Here is a 23,473-nt window from a genome sequence, read left to right on the forward strand (position 1 = left end):
GCTTGGGTTGCACTGGTGCCTGGTCGGTCGGTCGGTCGGTCGGTCGGTCGGTTGGTTGGAACCATGCCCCGGTTTTCCCACAGACCCGGGGCTGAAGGGTTCCAGTCCCTGTGCTATGCAGGGATGAGACACAGACTCGACTCTGCAAGCAGCAGCAGGAGTGGGGTCCACTCTAAGAACTTGAACACTGGCGCTTGCTGGCTGAAGGGGATGCTTGGTACCGTCCCCAAATCCCTCTTGTAAATAGGTGTGGAGAAAGCCTAGATAACCAACTAGACTGAAGCAGCTGTTGGCGGGCCGGCCCCTCCAAGCTCGGGTGGACACAGCAGTTATTCCTGTGTTAAGCCAGTTGGCCTCTCTGCACGGGTATTGCTGGGAGGCTGCATGTGGGCAGGAGGCTTTGCTGCATCTCCACGGTGCCCTGCATCCATCAATCACTCATAGCAATTGGCTCCCTGGCCCCTGGGCCGCACATGGACCTGTGGATGGTGCTGAGCCCTGCCATCGGGCACCCCCTCCACTGGGCGGAGCTGCCGTCTTGACGTGGTGGCGGCTGCCCTGTGAGGATGGAGCACCAGAAGCCTTTGCTGCGTGTTATTGTTATTTCTGAGGACGGCGATGAGAACTCCTGGACAGTGAATTCCTGGACAAACAGTTTTCATCTGGATAAGGATGTTCACGTGGCCCAGGGTGCAGGGTTTCGAGCTCCCTAGGGCAGCTGTGCTGCTTTTTTAGCCGCAGAGGGCTTGGTCAGGCATTCTCAGCCACGGTTGGGGACCCGTAGGTCCTGTGCGCGTCACTCACTCTGCCCTTTCCCCTTTGCAGAGGGTCTCAACGCAGACTACGTGAAGGGAGAGAACCTGGAAGCCGTGGTGTGTGAGGAACCCCAAGGTGAGGACTTTGTACTCACTGTCCCTTGCTGACACTTTCCTAGTTGGTCCCAGCACTGAGCAGAACCGTGCTAGAGAAGCAGGGAAGCACAGAGACCTCTGCTTCTAGAATGTCCGGCCAGAGCAAAAGCCTGCCCTGATCAGCCTGCCTCCCAGTTTTCATGAGCCAAAGATGCTGGGGTGACAGCCAGGGCCATCTGCTGCCATGCCCGTGACTTCTGGGCATTGCTGCTGCTCAGCCCCTGCCCTTGATTCGTGTGAGCCAGAGCCCCAGGCACCTCTGCTCCCCATCAGCGAAAACAATTACATTCTGAACAGAGCCATGGGGAAGCTTTTAACCTAGACCTAGAACTTTTCCCTTTGCAAATTGCCACAGGCAAGAGGGAACTTGGTTAAAACCCAGACCCTATTGTCAACACCTGTGCCCCTCCCTCCCCCTTCTGTGGCCATCAAGCACTTTCTGGATTCAGGAGCTGTTGGCAATTTGAGGTCGCATAAGTTCAGGCCACAGGCCTAGAGTGCCCAACTGCTCGAGGCAGATATGACCTGTGCCCACGGGATGCCAATGAGGAGGTCCAGAAAGGCTTGCTGAGGTCGGGGAGCAGGCCGGCTTCCCAGCAGCCAAGGCCTGGTGGCGCAGGCAGGGAGACTCGGACAGCTCAGGCAAGTGTTGCCACTGGAACTACAGTGCAGTAGCTGCAGGGACTGGGCCTGGGAGACCAGGAGGAGCTCAGCCTGTGTGGTATGTACTGGGGAGCCGGGTGCCCTACAGCACTGCTGAAGACGGGTGGCAGCGCTGCACCAAATTTCCTAAAATAGGCCTGGGTTCAGATGTGGAAAAATGGACTCCACTGTCGCATCCACTGTCGTGAGCTTTGCCGCAGTTAGCCGCCATGAGGCCGACATCTGTGTGGACAGGTACTACGTTGAGCACTTTATTTAAAATAATCCTTCCAGCAGTGCTGGCAGGAACATGCTCCTTTTTTAGGCGAGGAGATGGAGGCTGAGCTGTTTCCGGGGCCTATCTAGCTTTCTCTTTATCTCCCCTTGACCCGCCCAAAACTCCCAGGCTCAGGATAGTCCTGACTGGGGACAGGGAGTGGGTCCCAGAGGGAAAGTTGTACAGGCAGGGCTAAGCGGTCCCCCACAGGATACAAAGGGAAACCTAGTTCTGTTCCCAGCACCTGCTTGCTGCTGTATTTGCTGCTTCCGTGCAAGACAGAGCAGAATTCCTTCTGACGGGCCTCTTCTTCCCCTAGTGAAATACTCCGCGTTGCACACGCAGTCTGCAGAGCCGCCACCACCCGAACCAGCCAGGATCTGAGGGCCCTGTCCAGCTGTAGGCGTGCACAGTGGTGCCACCGCTTGTCACCCGGCTCCCCCCTTCTCCCCACCCTTCATTTGGACCCACAGCTGCTGTGCTGCTCTGTGTCGTCGGCTCCTTGTTGGTCTAAGTTTTCCGGACGAGCTCTGGGGGTTTGTGAGTTTGGTTTCTCTGCCCTGCCACAGGTGCTCTGAGACTTGGTGCCGAAATTCAAGAGCCAGCTCTGATAGAAAGCCAGCACCAGCCTCGGGAACTGCTGAGCCACCAACTCCCAAAGCCAGCCTGCCTCCAGCTTTACTGAGCACAGGATGTGGGGGCCAAGAGGATGCTGGGGCTGGATGACATGTATGCTTAGGGGACAAGACTTTGAACCCATGGGACTGTGACCCCTGCACACTGGAGTGGCTCATTGTGGCAGGTTTCTGCCACATAGCCCCTGACGGTGACCTCAAGGAGCTGCAGGTGGGGAACTCAGCCTGCACCCACTTCACTTGGAGCCCCTGCAAGGAGCGAACCAGTCAGCACCAAGGAACACCACGCGCACGCAGCACCCAGGATGATGGTTTCACTTCGGTCTTCCCCATCCCGGGTTTTATGTTGCTGGGCTTCCAGAGAGCCGGTCCGAGTGGAGACTTTCAGTTATTTAAGTGCAGACATGTATCTCATGATAGTCCTGCCCTGAGAGTTTAGAAATCCTCTGGATAAGTATGAAGCAATTCATAGGCCTGTTTCCCATCTGATTCCATAGGGGACTGGATGTGGCCTTAGGGGTGACATGATCAAGGTCTTTAGGAATCATTTCTGCATTGGAGATGAGTTTCATCCTGTGTTGGGGAGAGGTGCGCACCCTCCACCCTGTATCTATTCCTATTTTGGTAGCAAGAGCTACCGATATCAAGAACGAGCGTCAAAGCCAGAATCATGCTTGTTGTTTGCTTAAAAATGTAATTGGGGGCGGCGGGGGAGGAGAGGGGAAAGACACGTTTGCTTGGTTTAGTGAAACACACGTGACTTCATAGCTCTGTGGTCAGCCTACCTGTCTGTTCTGAGGGAGAGTGCGTGGGAGGGAACCCATGCTCACCGTGGCAAACACCGGAACCCCATGACTAGCCCCTCACCTGGCATGGAGCTGCCTGGTTTGGGCTGGAGCAGAGCTGGTTTCCCAGAATGTTCCTTTGGCTCACGTGTGGTTCTGTCCCGGTGAGCTCTGTTGTCAGAGGCTCACGGGACAGAACCACATGCTAGGGTCTAGGGCCCCTGTCTACTGATGATCAGTTTGCCATGTCAGAAAGCACTTCTGAAAGCAGATATGAGTCACCGGACAGGCAGGGTCTTACAAAACTCACGGGCCTCTCTGGTCTGCAGGATGGCCCCACGTGTTCCATAGGCTGTCCACTGAGCGGGATTGTCTGCTGAGCGGGATGAGCCAACTCCAGTTTCTTAAGGAAACCACTGGAATCTGTAGCCCCCACATGCATCTGTCTAACGCATGCCTCGTGTCTGTTCTGCAAACATGCCTGTCGTGGAGGGTAATCAGTTGTAGCACGGTGTCTCCGGGCTGCCTCGTGAGGCCATTCCCAGTGCGTGCCTGTGGGCTCCTTACCACCCCTTTTCCTGCTCAGCCCTGTAATCCCTGACAGACCTGGACTGTGTGGCTGAAGGGGGACCTGCAGCACCGCAGAAATGTCTCTGCGTGGTGCCGTGAAGGAAAGAAACCTTGGCCTGGTCTCAAGAAGCCTCCAGTGCTTCAGGAAGTTAGTGGGGGTGGAGTGGCTTGCAGGATTGGCCTGTTTCCAGGGCCTCCCACACTTATTGGCCAGATTGTGAATTTTGTCAGGCTTGTCCCTCCCTGACACATCAAGAGCTGATGGTCCCACCCTCTGGCTGGTGCTGGGCTGGAGGTGGCTATGGGGGCTTTTGGCATGCATGGCCTGTCGCCACCTGGACAGCGTGACCTCAGGGGTTGTCCACCTTATCTTTATGGTGAGGCCTATCGGATGGCAAAGTCCTTGAAACCCTAGAGCTGTGATGTAGAATATGTACTGTCCGTGAAACCACGTTCGCAGTAGCACTGACTGCAGTTGAGACCCATTTTGCTCTCCCTTACCCACCCGGGTGCTTTCTGCACAAAGCCTGGAGCCTGGCACTCAAGCCCACCGGTGGCGGCTCCTAGTGCCTGGACATGCCTGGAAGACCCCTCAGCCTTCTGTTTGCAGAACGTTCATTTCAGGAGCTTCTCCTTCCCACATACATCTTAACTTGCTCGACACTGCCGCCTGCAGAAGCCTCGCGGGCTCTAGTCACCGTGTGTCTAGCTGAAGTTTGAACTGGCCAGCATGGACCTGTCCCAGGTGAGAGGGGAGACACGGTGGACTGGAAGGACTGGTTGAAAGTGGCTAATTTCTATCAGCTTAACTTGGCAGAGAAAATTTGTAACAACTCTGAGCACATGCTGGGTGAAGTCACAGCTCAAGGAAAGATAAAGATGGGCAGAAGGAGGTGTGAGTGGCTTCTGGGGTGGGACCCAGAGGGGAGGCTCTGGGACAGTGGCTGGGGTTCAGTGCCGGGGCCCTGAGGAAGAAATGGAGACTGATCTCAAAATTCTAGAATTCCCTGTACATCTGTTCATGTGCTTGTGTCCAGGTGCGAGTTGTAAACTGTCTCGTGTTTGCATTAAATAAAATGGCACCAAGCAGATCCTTGTCTTCTGATGGTGTTAAGGCACGCCCTTGGTCAAGTGTTGCTACTTTTCCCTAAAGTAATTGATGATGCAGAGCTGACCTCCCCCCGCCCCCAGCCGAAGGTTTTTCTCTAGAAGCTTGCATTTACCCTTCAGTGACTAGCTCAGTGTCAGGACTTCCAAGAGTGGCCCCTCACTGTACAAGCAGCTAAGGCCAGGGGATGTGGAGCGACCAATGTCCTGGGGTTAGAGAGGGCAGAGGCAGGAGCAGAGTGCTGCGGGGCCGCTCCCAGGCTACATGGGTTGCCGAGTCCGGGGCTGCCCAGTTGGGGTCTGGAAGCAGCAGAGTCCCAGGCTCGCAAATCCCAAATTGACTGCTCTGCCGCCTTCAAAGCAGGCTAGTAACCAGTGGAGGTTCCAGTTACGTGCAGTTGTTTCAACCAGAAAGCTGAGTGAGAAAGGGACCCTGCACTTCGTCACTTGTTGCAACCTCATGGAGAGTGGCCTGTTTGGGATAAAGTCTGTCCTTCTCATCAGCTGGCATCTTAGCTTCAAATTGAGAAGACATTTCAGGGCATTTCACCAACCTGGGTTTTAACATGGAGGCCGGTTGTTTCATTCTGTTTTGCCAACCTTTGCTTCTAGTGAAACAGCACCAGGTCCTCTCAAACCGGAGACCACCAGGTACCTCTCCTGTGCAGAGTCCTGCGTGGCTAGCGGGGGCCTGGTGCAGCGGCCCTCCTGGCCTTGCTTGCTGCCCTGATCTCACTGCTGGGGAAGGCTGAGTGGCAAGCAGCCCCCTGGGCATCCTCTGTGCCTAATAAATACCGGGCGCTCTGGCTCACTCAGTAGTGACGTGTGTGGAGAAGGACAGGGACCCCATACCCTTCACAAGAAGACCGACACACACAGGACACCAAGGGTGCTGCAAATTCATCCAGGCCTTTTTAGCCCTGAAAAGGAGACCACTCCTCTGGGGTGGGGGCAGTTTGGGGCCTTAGAGAGCACCGTGCTTGCGCACGAAGGACTGCCTCATCGCGCTGACTCTCAGGTGTCTCCAGACCTTTCTCCAAGTCGTCCACATTTTCTCAAGGTTAGAGCTGAGGGCATTTCTGACTTCACAGTCAGTATTTCCTGTTTCAGCCAAAATACGCAAGCCCCATGACACATTTATGATTTAGTGAATGAATTAAATCACATAAAGGTACTTCACATATATTAACTGTGTTTGACACACAGTCAACATTCAATCCATGTGATTTTATTACTGATTTTCCTCAAAGGAAAAATCTGAGATACTTAAAAAAGACCAGGGAGCAAACATAAGATCATTTTAATTACAGATTGAAATACAGTGCAACAGATGAGACAAATACAATACTGTACCAGTTTTTAAAAACCTGAACCGTAAAGGTTTCGCATTCTAGTACACATAAAACGAAAATTGCTTGGATAACAAAACTATACTTCAAGATGTTTTAGAAACAGTTCTGCACTAGGAACATACAAAGGGAAATGACCCGTTGTGCTTCTTTAAAATGGAATAGGAGTCTGTAGGGTCCTGCTGACGGAGCCCCCCAGCCTCCGCCAGGTGAGGTGCACAGGGCCCACTCCAGGCACCAGCTCCCCACAACTTGGCTTCTCTGGTTTGTCGAAGGCATCATCCAGTCCACACTATGTTTAATAGTCCTGGTCAGCCAGGGGATTACATATGTCTGGGAAGAAAATGGGAAATGTCCCCATTAAAAAAAAAAAATCAGTATATCTATAATCCAGTTTATCCATTCATAAATAACGTTCAGATATGTTAGGAACATAAAAGCTAATGTCGAATATGATTTAGCAACAAATCCCACATGTGATAAAAATGGAGAATTGATTTTAGGTTATCAAATTACCTTGAATAAATCTCTCTGCTATCTTATAGAAGGATAATTTTCAGTAAGAATCTGGAGGTTCCCAGTTTTTTTTTTTTTTTAAAATCCATTCTCTATTAAAAAACCCTTAACATATTTTCAAAAATAAGGTCAATTTGTAGGACTTTGTCTGGAATCCAGTCATTTGAAAACAGCCAGCTAACATTGTTACGCAGTCACGCTGGGGTTTGACCTTAGGAGCCGCTGCAGCCGCCTCTGCCTCTAAAGGCTGAATTCCTGCAGCCCGTGGTGGGGCGGGGGGGGGGGGGGGGGGGGAGTTGCAGCAACGGGCACAGCATGAGGGAGGGGCATGGCCTGCTGGGGCAGGACCCAGGTGTGCAATAATCATCTGTGGCATGTCACACAGGAGCTCGGAGCTATGGCGCGCAAGTGGATTGAATCACTGGGTGGTAAATTAATTCCTGCGAGGACTGATGGAGTCACAGAGCTCAAAGTCAGTCAGTAAAGGTTCAGGAGCGGGAAGAGGGCTGACCAGCTGTGGTCGGCTCTGGGAAGGGAAAACCAAGGGAAGTGCGTGCTATGCTTTTCCAAACCAAAGCCACAGCACAGTGGCTGCTTTCAAATATTAACAGGCAGCCATGTGAGTAAGCTGAGTTGAAGGAACTGTGATAAAATGAGAAATGATTCCATACAGGCAAATAACATAAGAGCAGACTTGCTTTGATCCTGGCAGCTGGCAGCGGTAAAGTGGTGGTGGGAAGCATGGCCAGACAGCCCAGGAGCGAGTGACAGGCAGCGCTCCTTGAAGGAGCGAGAGGCCAGCACCTGTGCGCAGCTGCCAGAGGCTTCGGTTTACCCTCAGCGGGGCTGGAAGACTGAGCATGGCCGCTTGGTGCTGTCCCCATGAATGGGCTGAGCCGCCCCAAGAGGTGAGTACCAGAGTGAGGTGAGGACAGAACACGTTGTCCTTGAAATGACCATGTTCAAATCCCATTTCAAATGCACCACAGAAAAATGAGCATGAGGTTTGTTGGAAAATAATTTCTCCCACAGTACAGTTGAGCTGATCTCTCCTCAGGTGACTATTCTAAACGTAAAAAAGGACATAGGAAAATAAAGGCCTGTTTCTCTTCTCTAAAAATACCTTGTATGTACACAACAGTAATTGTTACAGGAGGACCCCATGCATGAAGAGAACTGTGGAACAGAGGGCAGTGGTCTGTCTTCTCCCCAAGTACTTCATTCAAAACAGTTTTCAAGTTGTGGCCAAGAGCTGAGGGAAGCCATGGGGCTGGCAATGCGTCTTGAAGTGAATGGTGTTTGTTGTTACTGAAGGATTTAACTTGGAAAGAAATGGCGCACAGCTTTCTTGAACCTCAGTACTGCAATCCATGCACTTAGTTTCTCCCAAGCTGCCTGGACACTAGAAGTTGCTTCACAGGGTGGATGTGACAGACGGCTCCCCTGTGAAACCGCTGACAGGAGGGTAACGGGCTGTTCACAAAACAAAAAGCACTTGCCAACAGTGGGAGCTGTCACCTAGCCACACAAATGGTCCCTGGGCCTAATCCTAAAAGACAAGATCACAAGCTACAGCCATAACGGTGATGGCCAGGCCCCTTTCCTGAGCCGCTGGCAGACAGTGGGGCAGCAGGCTGGCCTCGCTCGTCAGACTGAGGTGTGGACGGAGGTGGCGGAGTGGGAGGGCGAGGAGCCCCGCTCAGATGAGGATGAGACAGCACGTGTGGCCACCTCCCGCTGTAGGCCCTCCACACGCTTCTGCAGCTCCGCCCTGACGGCCAGCAGCTCCTTGAGATTCTGGTGAATGGGCATCTGGAGGGAACAGAGACAAAGCTGCATTATCAGGCCATCCTCCTACCACAGCATTTCCACATGGAGATGCTGTTGGCTTCAGGAGTTTTTCACCACCCAGACTCCTAGAGTGGCCAAAGTCTCCTGAGGCGTTGACTCATCTCGCGTCAGGTGGACAATGGGACCCCATTCCATGAGCTTTGGCTGCCACTGAGGCTGTCGTGCAGCTCCGGAGGCTGAGCTGCTGAGCCGGGATGAAAAGGCACCATGGGGAGGCTCCCACAGTTTCTCAGAAGACAAGCAGGCGCGGGGACACTGCGCACCACGGATCAACCAAGGGCACCGTGTGCAGACTCGGCGCAAGCAGTGTCCTAAAGACTGTGCGTCAGAAATGTTTACACGCAGACCCCTTTCCAGCATCTCCATTATCTCTGTATTTTTTGCATTTTTATAAATAGCTCTGCTGACTGAAAATCCTTCTGTGAAATCAGCACTTTCTACAACTTGAAGCTGTGTTTCCGTCAACCGGAGCAGGATCTGCCAGAAGCCCCCTGGAGCGGGCGGTGCCGGTGGGGGTGGGGAGCCTCCCCAAGGGACCAGGCCCTTGCTCCTTGCTCAGCATCACCGCAATGCCTCACCCTAATTAGCTTTTCTCTTTTAAACCCATCAACTGCGGGACAGGGGTGAATATAAACAAGAAAGGTTTTCCTGGGGCATATGGGACATCCAGTCCTGCTATTTTATAGTCATAGCACCCAACCCACTCGCCTAAGAAGCTGTCCCCAGCAGCTACTAGGGTGCGAGACATCCAAGACCCAGCTTTTCTCGCCTGGAGCTCTTTGGCTGGGGGCAAGGCTGATCAGAGCCTCAGACTGGGGCTGAGGGAGAAACAGGGTGGTGTCTGGGGAGCTCTCCAGCCTTCCCTGGTCCCTGATCCCATGTGTAAACAGCAGCCACAGGGCTGGCTCCTAAGCCTCAGTTAACACCTTCCAGGGGCTTCTTCCCCCTGCCCTGAGAGGGGCCTCAAGGCCCTCTGCAGTCTGGTTCCAGCCTGGCCCTCTGGCTCACCTTTCACCAGGTCCTGCCCCCACTCCCTCAAAGACTGAGCTGTACCACCGTGTGTGCCAACGGTGATCAGCCCTCCTGGAGAGAGGGGGGAGACGGAAGGAGGATGAAAGCAAGACTGCAAGACAGCAGCCAGGTCCCTCTAATAACAGGGTGCTCAGTAACCAGCACCCAGTGGGCTGAGAACAAATGGCCCCCTTGGGCAGGTCACAGGAAGAAGAGAGGGGACAGGAGTGGAGTGTGATGGCAAAGGCAGATCCCAGAGGCCTCTGGGAGGTGGCACCAGCTCCTCTCTTACCCTTAGGACCCATCTGGTGTATTTTCCTGTCTGTAGGATCATTTAATTCTGATCAGATAAGGGAAGGCCTTGCAATCAAGCTCCCATTATCCATCTACAGGCATGTGGCCTCAGCAAGAAGCAAGACACGCAGGGAAATACACCACTGACACACACCCAGGGCAGAGGCCCAGCACTGCTCAAACGCACTGCTATCACTTCTTCACCAGCTGTTGGCATCTTTTCTCACATATTTCTTTTTCTTTTTTTTTTTTTTTTGAGGCGGAGTGCAGTCTCACTCTCTCTCCCAGGCTGGAGGCACGATCTCAGCTCACTGCAACCTCCACCTCCCAAATTCAAGCGATTCTCCTGCCTCAGCCTCCTGAGCAGCTGGGATTACAGGTGCCCGCCACCACTGTGTCTAATTTTTATATTTTTAATAGAGATGGGGTTTCACTATGTTGGCCAGGCTAGTCTCGAACTCCTGACCTCAAGTGATCTGCCCACCTTGGCCTCCCAAAGTGCTGGGATTACAGGCATAAGCCACCGCGCCGGCCTACTCACATATGTTCATTTGCAACAAATCAAGGGCATGCCTGAAGGAATAGAAAACTCGGAGGCTTAAACAGAGGATTGCGTTAGAGAAAATTCCCATCTAAGGGCCAGTCATGTTTGCCCCATGGGTGCTAGCATCACAAGACATAAGGCAAGACAGTCCCAAAGGAAACAGGATGCCCATGGGCCTTCCACACCCAGCCATCCTCTGATGGATGCCCAGAGAACCCCTTTCTCGGCAGCCAATTGAGCTACTGCCTTCTCAGAGAAAAGAGGCCCAACAGGCTTGCATCTCCCCTGCTGTTTACCCCCGTACTCCCTCCCCTCCCCTCTCTTCCTCCTCCTCTCTGCCCCACCTGGCTCCTCAGGCCCTGTCACTGGACACCCACACCAGCCACTGATCTCTGCCTGTCTTCACTGCACTCCCCAACCCCCATTCCCATCCACCTCGATGCCGCCAGAGTGAGCTTTCTAGAACATACACTTGGCTTTGTCATGCAAACCCTGGGATGGTTCCCACAAACCCTGGAATGAAGTCCAAACTCCAACCTACCTCCCCAGCATCCATCATCACCAAGGCCCAGCCCATTCCCCAACACACTGTTGTCCACACCTAGGAGGTGTCCGACACATGCCTATTGCATATAGGATAACAAGCTGTGGCCCATGTACTCTTTCTTGGTTCTCTCTTCTGTGTAGCACAGTGGAGGGAGAATGCAAAAAGCAGGACCACCCACCTATTACCCTCCGAGCACAGTGCACTTGGAATGGATTCACTTCCTGATCAATAATCCCCTGTGAGGTCCCAGCAAGGCTCAGGACCCTGCCGCAGATCAGGCGGTGAGTCACTGCAGAGACGGGATCTGACCCCGTCGGGGGCATCCTTCCACAACTACCCACACTGGGCAGCAAGATCTCAACCAAGTCACTGCTTGTCTGGCCCTTCCCTCATTCTCTGCATCGTGGAATTAATTGCTGGGAGTGTTAACTGGGGTCATGTGTGTACACAGCCCACTGGCACACAAGAGGACTGCAGCTTACAGGCGCTTTTGCTGTGGTTTCCATCATCATCATTGCAGGTGACTTCGCTTACGTGTGTGAGAATCTGGCCACATCTGGGAACAGATCTGTCACGCAGTTTGTAGGTTTTAGGAAAGATCTGTTCCCTGCCTCATGTGGGGGGCAAGCATCTGAGCCTGGGTGTGCCCCTGTGGGACCCCACTCTAACCCTCTCTGCTGCTCAGCATGTCTTCACCTCTGCAACCTGCTGCACAAGGGAGAGCATGGCGGGGGCACGGGGGCCTCCTGCAGTAATCGAGAGGCTCCGTTTAGCCAAAGGCACTTCAGATCAGGCATAGTTCTGTTGGATTTTCTGCTAATGTTAATGACATTCCACCAACCACCTGGTCCTTTGAGTCACCAAGAATATTACCTGGTAACCCTGTGTGATTTAAATAACACAGTGACTTCTGACACTCTGTAGCCCGTCTTCCCTGTTGCTAAAACAGATGAAATAGAAGCCACCCAGGACGGAAAAACTCAGCAAAATGCCTAAGCAGAAATACACACCAGTGAAGAGGAAGGTGCTGGAAGGGGGATGTAGGCTTTGGTTCCCAAGTTGACCACTGACTGGCAAGAAGTGCTTGATGGGCCCCTGTGTTTAGCATCTTAAATAATGCACCTGAGGTCAGAAAGGAGAGCAGTGCTGGACCTGGACTCCAGTGACAGGGCAGCAGGTCACCCTGCACATAGACGTCTTGGGCTGAAAGCCAGGACAGAAGATGCTAATGGGACCAGCAACCTCTCATGCTCACTGATAGTTTCTGGGCACATGGGCCATTTCAAAGACAGCTCGCCTTCAAACTCAATTCTCATTTGGGGAAGGATTCAATCTAATGACAAGCAGTTATTAGATTAATAACTTAAAAGATCAATTAATAATAAGCAGGGACTAGTCTTGCAGAGCAGGAAGTCTAAAGGGAGAGATAAATATAATTTTTTTTTTTTTTTTTTTTTTGAGACGGAGTCTCACTCTGTCGCCTAGGCTGGAGTGCAGTGGCGCGATCTCATCTCGGCTCACGGCAACCTCCGCCTCCCCGGTTCAAGCGACTCTCCTGCCTCAGCTTCCTGAGTAGCTGGGATTACAGGCGTGCACTACCACGCCTGGCTAATTTTTGTATTTTTAGTAGAGACAGGATTTCACCATGCTGGTCAGGCCGGTCTCAAACTTCTGACCTCGTGATCTGCCCACCTCGGCCTCCCAAAGTGCTAGGATTACAGGCGTGAGTCACTGTGCCCGGCCAGAAATGTAATTTTTTTTTTTTTTTTAAAGAGGAAGAAGGAAGCTAAGATGATGCCAGAAGCTCAGATGGTAGCCAAGTGGCGGAGGACGTGGGGAGCTGGAGCCATTGGGCAGCCACAGAAGGTGATGTCTGGGCTGTCAAGCAGGAGCAAAAGGCCTCTCCGCAGGAAGGTGGAACGTGGACTCAAGGCAGAATGTGGCAGGGAGAGTAGGTAGAAGGCTGTTCCAATATCCCAGAGGATTGGGTGTGGAGGGGAGACCTGAGGGAGAGGCCAGTGGGGACAGGACACGTTTAGGGTGGGCAGGTGTGAGTCCTCTGTAGGCTGAGGGGCAAGAGCCACCAGAGGTAGCAGGAATAAACGCAGGTTCAAGGGGCTGGAGAGAGCAGATGTGCGGGAGGAACTGGCCTGCAGCTGAGGGGCGCGCCTCTTCATTCACTCATGCGTTCAGTCAGTCACATTTGTCGAGTCTCTGTTAGTTGCCAAACACCATGTTAGATCCTGAGGGCCCTGTGGTTTCAAAGCCTGTGGTCTGTAGGTGCAGCAGCAGGCAGGCAAATACGCCAATGCAGTATTGAATACCTTGGGGAATTCTGCAGACCGATTATTACCAGCACCTCCGCTCTCTTTCTCAAAGTAGGCTAGTTTGGGCAATAAACATAGGGCCACCAGAGCACTAGGTGAACAGAGAAGAGGGCGCTCAACAGGAAAGGCTCCAGGGCAGCATGAGTCCCAGCAGCTCCCTGGCTAGTGGGAGGGGGACACAGATGCAAGTCTCTCCTATCCAAGGAAGACTCTGGGAAGAGCTGAAAGAGGTGATCAAACACTAGTTGTTTTCATACATGTGAAGACACAAAGGGTAGCTCATTCACATGGGGCATCTGCTTCAAGCAGGGGCAGGGCATGTACAGGGGAGATGTGGCTAAGGGCAACCCTGGGATGCAGGAGCTCGCCCACAGCCAGGACTCCTTCCCACCTCCCCAGGCCCAGCGTACAAGTACTGGGCTGAGTGAGCACCGATCACAGTGTTCTGGAAAACACTCCTGAGGTCGTAAGGGTGGCAGGGCCAACTCAAGAGGGTCCAGAGGAGAAAAGCATTTGCAGCAGAAGCTGTGTGGAACAAAACAGAAAGCCATCTGGGAAAGAGGAGGCAAGTGATGACCAGCCTGGTCTGTGGTAGAGGGCAAAGGATCCGGTAAGGAGTGGCCAAGCAGCAGCCTGGGGCAGCGGGGCACACCCAGCAGATGGATCATGGAGCTAAGGCTACCAGTGAGGGAGCTTTCCAGCTGGCAGGCTGGGGTACTATAGTGACGTATCCCTGAGGTTCTAGGGCCAGGCAGCTGAAAAGGAACATGAGCAGTTCAGACTGCCCCATGGCTAGTGGAGCATGGAGATGATATGGAGATCAGGAATACCCTAGGTGAGAGGGATGGGGGAGCAGGAGGATGGAGAGGAAAGACAGATTTCTGTATCGTTGGCTGACAGAGCAATGCTGTTAAACAATGCCCTGCATACACGCTCCTGATGGACTGCAGTTAAACTCTGAGAGTATTCAACTCAAAAGAAAAATTTCAGGCCTGGCCCAGTGGTGCACGCCCATAATCCCAGCACTTTGGGAGGCCGAGGCGGGCGGACCACCTGAGGTCAGGAGTTTGAGACTAGCCTGGCCAACATGACAAAACCCTGTCTCTACTAAAAATACAAAAATTTGCCAGGCATGGTGCTGTGCACCTGTAATCCCAGCTACTTGGGAGGCCGGGGCAGGAGAATCACTTGAGCCTGGGAGGCAGGGGTTGCAGTGAGCCAAGCTCATGCCACTGCACTCCAGCCTGGGTGACAGAGCAAGACTCCGTCTCAAAAAATAAATAAATAAATAAATAAATAAATAAATAAATAAATAAATAAATAAGAAAAAGCAAAGTCTCAGCAGACAGTTACCTGTCCATGGAGGTACAGGCTGCCTCTACCCGTCTTCTTCACCACCCAGAACCAATCACGCCCTGGCCACCCAGGTGGAGACTGGGGGTGCAGGGCAGGACGGAATCCAAACCACAACACAGTGGAGGATGTGGGGAGCCCTTCAGGAACCCGCAGCCAGAGCTCAGCCACTGAACACAAAGACAGGACACAGGCTTGGCAGACTGGCCCCTGTAGTGCACCATTCTCTAATTTTGTTCAATCTCAGAAAATATTGTAGTGAAAAAGTGTGGCAGGGAGGGGCAAACTCTCCCCCTTCTTCAAAGGAGCACCTGTTCTGTGACTCAGCAACCTGCCCTCCTACTGCTGGACTAACAGGGTCTATGTACTGTAACCTGATGCATTTTCCACGTCTTTCTACCACGTCTATGTGGAAACAGGGAGAAGGGCTGCCACCTCACCCTCCAGACCTGCAGTAAAGTAGTTTATAAGACAAAGGGTCAAGCACTGGAACACATGGCATTTTATGTACCTCATCAGTACGAGACAGAAGTGCTAAGGTTTTTAACTTTAACCCAGCAAACAGCATCAGAGTTGGTGTACGGGCAGAACCTCCTGGAACATGAATGCAAAGGATTGAACCCTGACAGGCAAGGGCAGAAGACGTTAGTATGGTATGTTAATATCTACCATTAACACATTTTCATACCACCATCTTTACTTGGAAAAAAAGGCATACTGTCTCATTCATGAAAAGAAAAACAAAAAGATACCTGAGGTCTCTTCCGTGGATTCCATCGTACATAATAGTTTACCCACAATTCCAAATGACTCAGACTAGCAACAGGATATAACACATGGTTTTCATAATTCACAAAGAAGGGATTAGAAAACTCATCTAGCTGGCTATTGATATACGACCATAAAGATATCGTCTTTGTATATACATCCTGAAAAACAAAAAAGAACATTGGAAATAAACTTTTCTTCATATCATCAAGAATTAGTATTACACGAAGAAAAGGACTTGAATAATGAAGTGAATTCAAACGCTGAAAACTTCATGAACATTTACTAGGTCCCAGCCCCACCTTCTTCCCACTCATGGCCTGATGGCGGGATGAATGAAAACGCACTGCTTGCTGTCCTGGAAAAACATATTGCTGAAGTTAGGTAGCATCTGACAACTGTGGCTATGGAAAGGCAGAGTGAGAACTTTCTAACAACCACAGGATGACAGGGTCCACCAACAACAAATGCAATTTTCAATTCTGGTGGAAGGTTTGCTTTTGTGGGCTGGGCACAGTAGCTCAAGCCTATAAGGCCAGCACTTTGGGAGGCCACATTGCGAGGACTGCTTGAGGCAGGAGTTTGAGACTAGCCTGGGCAACACAGTGAGACTTTGTCTCCACAAAAAATAAATAAATAAATAAATTTAAAGATTAGCCAAGTATTGTCCCAGCTCCTCAAGAGGCTGAGGTGGCAGAATTGCTTGAGGCCAGGAGTTTGAGGCTGTAGTGAGCTATGACTGTGCTGCTGTACTCCAGCCTAAGCAATAGAGCAAGACCCTGCCTCTAAAAGAAAATAGAGCTTTTGTGACTCCTTTTTTTTTTTGAGATGGAGTCTCATTCTGTCACGAAGGCTGGAGTGCAGTGGCACAATCTTGGCTCACTGCAATGTTGGCCTCCCAGGTTCAAGCAATTTTCCTGCCTCAGCCTCCCGAGTAGCTGGGGACTACAGGCACACACCACCACGCCCAGCTAATTTTTGTATTTTTTGGTGGAGATGGGGTTTCACCGTGTAGCCCAGGCTGGTTTTGAACTCCTGACCTCAAGTGATCCTCCCGCCTCGGCCTCCCAGAGTGCTGGGATTATAGGTGCAAGCCACCACGCCCAGCTGTGACTCTTAATATTGAGAAATGAGAATAGACTTTACAGTTAAGATTCCTTGTGCTGGAAAATCAGAGCTATCTGGAGGAAAATGTGCTGTGGTGGCAGGCTGGAGAAGCTTTATAAAGACAAGTAAATATATTACTAAGTTATCTCTTCTTCCCCTAATTTTGTAGTACACTATTCAGAAACACTGCACCTACTTGCATTGCTCATCTGAACAAAAACACCCAAATGTGCAGGCATGGTGAGGCAGGTAAATATTAAACAATGGATCAAGCACGACAAAGTCAAATGAGAAAATGGCAAGGCCAACAGCATTTTCTCCCATTCTGCTGCTGACTTCCCATGAGCTATCTAAATACAGGAACATTCAATTAGGACCATTTCAATTTTTATACATTTATTTATAAGAGAGACACCAACAATAATTCAAAGGATCTGGAAGAGCTAAAATAATCCTGAAAAAGAACAAAGTAGGAGGACTCATACTTCCCATTTTCAAAACTTATCACAAAGCTACAGTAATCAATGCCAGTGGTGCTGGCGTAAGGACAGACATGCAGATCAATGGAACAGAACAGAAAGCACAGAAATGAACTCTCTGACATTTACGGTCAACTGATCTTCAACAAGGGTGACAAGAAAATTGAATGAGGGAAAGAAAATCTTTCCAACAAATGGTGCTGGGACAGCTAGAAAGCCAACACACAAAAGAATGAAGTTGGATCCTTAATTCACACTGTATACAAATGTTACCTCAAAACGGATCACAGACCTCAATGTAAGAGCTAAAAGTATAAAGTTCTTAGAAGAAAACATAGGAGCAAATCTTCATGACTTTGGGTTAAGCAATGGTTTCTTAGATATGATACCAAAAGTGTAAGCAGCAAGAGAAAAAAGAAATTGCACTTTATCAAAATTAAAACATTTTGTGCTTCAAAGAACACCCATGAAGAAAGTAAAAAAAAAAAAAAAAAAAAAAAAAAAAAAAAAAAACCCATAGAGTGGGATAAAATTTTTGCGAATCATGTATCTTATAAGGGACTTGAATATACAAAGAATGTATAAGGAACTCTTACAACTCCATAATAAAAAGGACAAACAACACAATTTTAAAATGAACTAAGGATCTGAATACACACTCTCCACAGAAGATATGCAAATGGCCAATAAGCACATGGAAATATGCTCAACATGATTAGTCGTTGGGGAAATGCAAATCTAAAACCACAGCATACCACTTCCCACTCACTAGGATGGCTATAATTTTTTAAAAAGGAAAATAGTAAGTGTTGGTGAAATGTGGAGAAATTGGAAGCCTCAGACATTGCTCGTGTGTGCAACTGCTTTGGAAAACAATCTGGTAGTTTCTCAATAGGTTAAACATAGTTGCCATATGACCCGGCAATTCCACTTGCAGGTATAAATGAATGAAGGCATATGTCCACATAAAAACTTGTACATGAATGGTTATAGTAGCATTATTCCTAAAAGCCAAAATGTGGAAACAACCCAAATTTCTATCAACTAATGAATGGATAAACAAAATGCAGTCTATCCATATAATGGAATATTGCTCAGCCATAACAAGGATGTATTGGTACATAGATGAAGCTTGAAAACGTTATGCTAAGCGAAGGAAGACAGTCATAGACGTTCACCTATTGTATAATTCCATTTCTATGAAATGTCCAGAATAGGCAAATCCATAGAGACAGAAAGCAGATTGATGGTTGCTAGGGGATAAGGGTGGGGAAAATGGGAAGTAATTGCTACTGAGTATGCCATTTCTTTTGGGGGTGACAGAAATTTTATAAAATTAGGCCAGGCACAGTGGCTCACACCTATAATCCCAGCACTTTGGGAGGCCGAGGCAGGAGCATCACTTGAGGCCAGGAGTTTGAGACCAGCCTGGGCAACATAGCAAGACTCCCATCACTACAAAAAATAGAAATAAAAATAAAGAAATTTCATGAAATTAGATATTGGTAATGGCAGCAAAATATGTGAATATGCTAGAACCATGAAATTGTACATTTTAGATGGGTGAATTTTACGGTATGTAAATTATGTATCAAGAGAGCTCATTTAAGAATGAATTTTGCACTCCTCCTCTCAAAAAAAAAAAAAAAAAAAGATAAAACCATGGTTAAAAGTCTATATATGAACTTCATTCTTCTGTTTCTGGTTTTATTTGTTTTAAATGGCTTTGAGATATAATTCACATAACATAAAATCACTCTTTTAAAAATGTTTTTGTTTTTATTAGGAGGTTAACAAGTCCCCATCACGCTGGGCCTGCAGCAGTGTGGATTTTACTCTAACTGCAGTGGGAAGCAGGGGAGAGGCACATGATCAGATTTCAGTTACTGAATGCTCCCTCTGGTTGCTATGTTTAGAATGGACTACTGAAGGTCAGAAAGAGAATCAGGGAAGCCCATTCCTGGGTTTCTGCCTTAGTCCAGATGTGAGACAGTAGGGGCATGAGACAGTAGGGGCTTGAGCTAGGCTTATAGCTGTAAGGCAGTTAAGAAGTGGCAGATTAAGAATATACTTTGGGCCTGTAATCCTAGCACTTTGGGAGGCTGAGACAGGTGGATCACCTGAGGTCAGGAGTTCAAGACCAGCCTGCCCAACATGGCGAAATCCTCTCTCTACTAAACATACAAAAAATTAGCCAGATGTGGTGGTGGGTGCCTGTAATCCCAGCTACTCGGAAGGCTGCGGCAGGAGAATCGCTTGAACCCGGGAGGCAGAGCTTGTAGTGAGCTGAGATCATACTACTATACTCCATCCCGGGCAACAAGAGTAAAACGCCATCTCAAAAAAAAAAAAAAAAATATATATATATATATATATATACATATATATACATATATACATATACTTTAGGACAAGGTCAGCAGCATTCACCAAGGGACTGGGTGTGGTAGCCAGAGTGAGGGTGAGGGAGGAGTGGAAGCTGACTCCTGTGTATTTGGCCTTGGCATCTGGATAGCCAGTGGTGCTGTGTACTGAGTAGGGGAGGAGCAGGAAAAGGCATTTAGGTCCCTGAGGCAAGACAAAGTCACCTAGAAAGACAGAACAAGAGTTGAGGGGAGAAGAGGACCTGGGACTGGGCCCAGGTGACTCCAACTTTAGAGACTGGTTAAAATGGCAGCCAGTCAGAGGAGACTGAGCAGGGGAGGCCAAGGAGGCAGGGAAGAGGCAGGACAAGGTGGGGTCACAGAATGAGGGTGCTGTCAACTGTGGGGACGCTGCTGAGAGAGGGGGAGGTGGGTGTTACTGACAGACTGTTTTCTCCTGAATTCTATATTGTCCTAACATACTCGGCTCACAGGCAGTAGTCCTTGTCTATTAACGGGACCATACTCCTTAAGTTGCCTTTTTCCAATGTCTTCTCACTTTTGACCACGTCTTTCTTCTATCCCACACTGAGGAAAAAAGAAAGAGGCGAGACGTAACTCTGAAAAGTTTGGTAACTGCTTCTTTACTACTTTGATGTAAAAAAGTGTCAGCTTGCTACCTACAGTGGGCTTTTTGGCTAATCGGCAGACTCCATTTCCAAGGCCTTCAAGTACAATCTGGCCAACACCACAGAGGACGAAAAGCAGAATCCCACAGCTTTGGAGTTGGTGCAGTGGAGACTACATGAACTTGGAGTCAGGAGGTCCAGGGTCTAGCACTCATCTACTCCTGAAAGAGCCATGGGCTCGCTGGGTCCCAGCCCCCCATGCCTAGAAAGGAAGGGGCTTGTGTTAGATACATGCAGTGGGGCTGGCCAGAACCCTGGGAGTGCATTTACAGTCAGCAATAGCACCAGAGCACAGTCCTCCCTCCCCTCAGCCCTCCTACAGTGGCACTTCCTAGAAGAGGTGCCTGAGCCACACGGAAAGCAACAGACAAGGACGCAGTATACTTACGTCTTTGAATCGCTGCTGTTCACAGTTGCACAAAAAGGTCCCAAAAAGACAGCTATAAAGGTGATCCAAAATTGTAATCAAGAATAGCTCATTAAACTCGAATGCTGAAGGAAACTTAAATGAAGAGAAAAACAAGGTTTAGTCATAGAGTCCAATTTCTAAAAGTAATATTACTTTTGTATGAAAGACAGCGAAACTATAACATGGAATATAGTCAAAGATTTAAAGGAAGACTGAGCCCAAGTAAAGTTCAACTACCTACAGTTTTAAGTCCAAACTTATAGATCTGGCTGAGAAACAACCAGAAGCAACTCAATTTGTTGTATGTACTCAATGCCCAGAAAAGCTTATGTAGCTTCCACTTCTCACCATGGCAGTAGAAGAGAGCCCAGACTCACCCTTCTGCCAGAAACATCTAGCAAGCTGGATACAATGTAAGAAATGACTGTTTTCAGACATTGGCAACAGGCAGTACTGGACTGTGACCCTGAGAGAAGGGAAACAAATGAGGGGAGCCCTGCTATTATGCCAGCTTCCCCGCTGCAGCCACATCCCAGGCTGGGGGTAGGGGGAGCAGTAGATCCAGTCATAACATGTACCCAAAGTGACTCAAGAAGAAATAGAAAATCCAAATAGCTCTGCATCTATTAAATAAACAACTCCTAGTTAAGAACCTTCCTGCAAAGACAACTCCATGACCATACAGCCCTGAATTCTCTTTTTTTTTTTTTTTTTTTTTTTTTGAGACAGAGTCTCACTGTGTCCCCCAGGCTGGAGTGCAATGGTGCCATCTTGGCTCACTGTAAACTCTGCCTCCCAGTTCAAGTGATTCTCCTGCCTCAGCCTCCTGAGTAGCTGGGATTATAGGCACACGCCTCCACGCCCAGCTAATTTTTGTATTTTTAGTAGAGACGGGGTTTCACCATGTTGGTCCAGCTGGTCTCAAACTCCTGACCTCATGATCCACCCGCCTCAGCCTCCCAAAGTGCTGGGATTACAGCACCCCTGACTTCTTACCAGTGTAAATGACCAAGCTGAACCTGGCAACATATTTTAACAAGGTAATACAACATGACCAAGTGGGGTTTACTTTAGGAATGTAAGACTGGCTTAACATATGAAAATCTATGTTACAAAACAAATCAATTACTGTAATTCACCATATTGGCAGAGTGAGGAAGCAAAACCACAGATCATCTTGATAGTTTTAGGTAATTCTTGATGGGGTTTTGCAGAATTCCAATGAAGACTATTACCATTGCCAGCAGGTTCTAGTCAGTAGCTGGCGTGTTGTGGCCATGAGATGATCTGGAAGTGATAATAATCACCATAACAGCAGGCATGTACTGAGGGCTTACCATGTGCCAGAACTAATGTAAAAACACAGTAAAATATTCATCACCTACTAAATGAAGCAAAGCCAAACAGTACTACCCAGCATACTGGTATTTAAGTCAGTTTACTTAAAAACCTAGTGTTCAATCAGAGTGCTGTGTGCACACTATCATTACAAATCTTCACGTCTCCAGAGTGATCATATCAGGATCACTGGTAGACAAGTTTATTTTTTAGTTTAGCTTTACTACTTTACTAGACTAGCAACAGGCTTTTCTATTAGAACAATGGTCAATCCAGGACTGTCCAAACTCCACCTGAAACTCTTTTCTTCACCAGGCTATTACATTAGCTTAATTAAGGAATTACACTCAGATACCGTGGATTAAGATTTGCTTCTCTCTCCATCTTAAGGATTGCTCTCATAGAAACACACAACTCTCTTCTAAGGAATCCCATCAGAATATTACTGCTTCAGAAACCTGTGGAAACTAACTCTGCTGGTTCTTACTGGCATCCTTGTTCTTAGATGAACTAAATCAACGATGTGATGTCTCTGGCTAAAATGCTAACAATTTCTACTGGTTAATCCTTTCTTGGAGCCTTTAAGATTGCCCCTTGCAACTCTGACAGTGGCCTCACATTTCAAACGGCTATCTTTCTCTATTTCTCTCTCTCTCTCTCTCTCTCTCATTCATGCATTTATTTATTTAAGACAGGGTCCCACTTTGTTGCCTAGGCTGGAGTGCAGTGGTGCAATTGTGGTTCGCTGCAGCCTCAACCTCCAAGGCTCAAGCAATCCCTCCCACCTCAGCCTGCCAAGTAGCTGGGACTACTGCCACAACCCAGCTAGTTTTTCTTTCTTTCTTTCTTTCTTTTTTTTTTTTTTTTTTTTTTTTTGTAGAGACAAGGTCTAGCTATGTTGCCTAGGCTGGTCTTGAGCTCCTGATCTCAAGTGATCCTCCCACCTCAGCCTCCTAAAGTGCTGGGATTACAGGCATGAGCCATCGTGCCCGGCTCAAATGGCTATCTTTTAAAAGGCCAGGCACACTATGTCCAATCTTCCCAGGACTTCTCTATGCTGCTTAGTTATGCCCTATTCATAAATTATTGGCACCACAGAATTTGTGAATTGTAAGCAAATATATGACATTTTTGTGTACTGAAGCCTTATTAAATCAAGGATAGGAGTGAAAGATCCAGGGTTTTGTCCTATATTTTATAATTCTCAAACTTTTAAAAATAAATGTTTATTAACAAGATAGCAAATTACTGACATATTTTCAAGCCATATAAGTGCTATGAACTGAATATTTGTATCCCCCCAAAATTTTTATGTTGAAATTCTAATCCCCAAGGTGTAGTATGAGGAAGTGGGGCCTTTGGGAAGTGATTAGGTCATGAGGGTAGAGCTCTCGTGAATGGGATTAGTGCCCTTTTAAAAGAGGCCCAAGAGAGCTCTCCTGTCCCTTCCATGATGTCAGGTTACAGTGAAAAGACAGCTAATCTATGAATCAGGAAGCAAACCCTCACCAGACACTGAATCTGCTGGGGCCTTGATCTTGGATTTCCCGACCTCCAGAACTGTGAGAAGTAAGCTTCTGTTGTTCATAAACCACCTCAGC

General features: G+C 48.9%; 2 protein-coding genes across 12 annotated transcripts in view; one reads left to right on the plus strand and one right to left on the minus strand.

The window, feature by feature from the left end:
• The window catches only part of LOC105495892 (CD99 molecule like 2), a 126,790-nt gene extending 121,879 nt beyond the window's left edge, over positions 1–4,911 (plus strand). For 2 of the 4 annotated variants that reach the window (XM_011765801.2, XM_011765798.2), the window contains 2 exons: positions 826–891; positions 2,150–3,133. In XM_011765801.2, coding sequence (XP_011764103.1) covers positions 826–891; positions 2,150–2,214 — 131 coding nt within the window. In that variant the 3' untranslated portion in view covers positions 2,215–3,133. Of the gene's footprint in view, positions 1–825; positions 892–2,149 lie in introns of all 4 variants that reach the window. The other 2 variants (XM_011765802.2, XM_011765799.2) reach the window with 1 other exon arrangement.
• Positions 4,912–6,212: 1,301 nt separating this feature from the next.
• Positions 6,213–23,473, minus strand: part of LOC105495894 (myotubularin related protein 1) — a 77,692-nt gene continuing 60,431 nt past the window's right edge. For 7 of the 8 annotated variants that reach the window (XM_011765815.3, XM_024797320.2, XM_011765814.3 and 4 more), the window contains 3 exons: positions 20,514–20,627; positions 15,472–15,648; positions 6,213–8,604 (listed from right to left, as the gene is read on the minus strand). In XM_011765815.3, coding sequence (XP_011764117.2) covers positions 8,440–8,604; positions 15,472–15,648; positions 20,514–20,627 — 456 coding nt within the window. In that variant the 3' untranslated portion in view covers positions 6,213–8,439. The remainder of the gene's footprint in view (positions 8,605–15,471; positions 15,649–20,513; positions 20,628–23,473) is intronic. The other variant, XR_011618102.1, reaches the window with a different exon arrangement.

This window comes from Macaca nemestrina, chromosome X (genome assembly GCF_043159975.1).
Source record: "Macaca nemestrina isolate mMacNem1 chromosome X, mMacNem.hap1, whole genome shotgun sequence".
Lineage (NCBI taxonomy): Eukaryota > Metazoa > Chordata > Mammalia > Primates > Cercopithecidae > Macaca > Macaca nemestrina.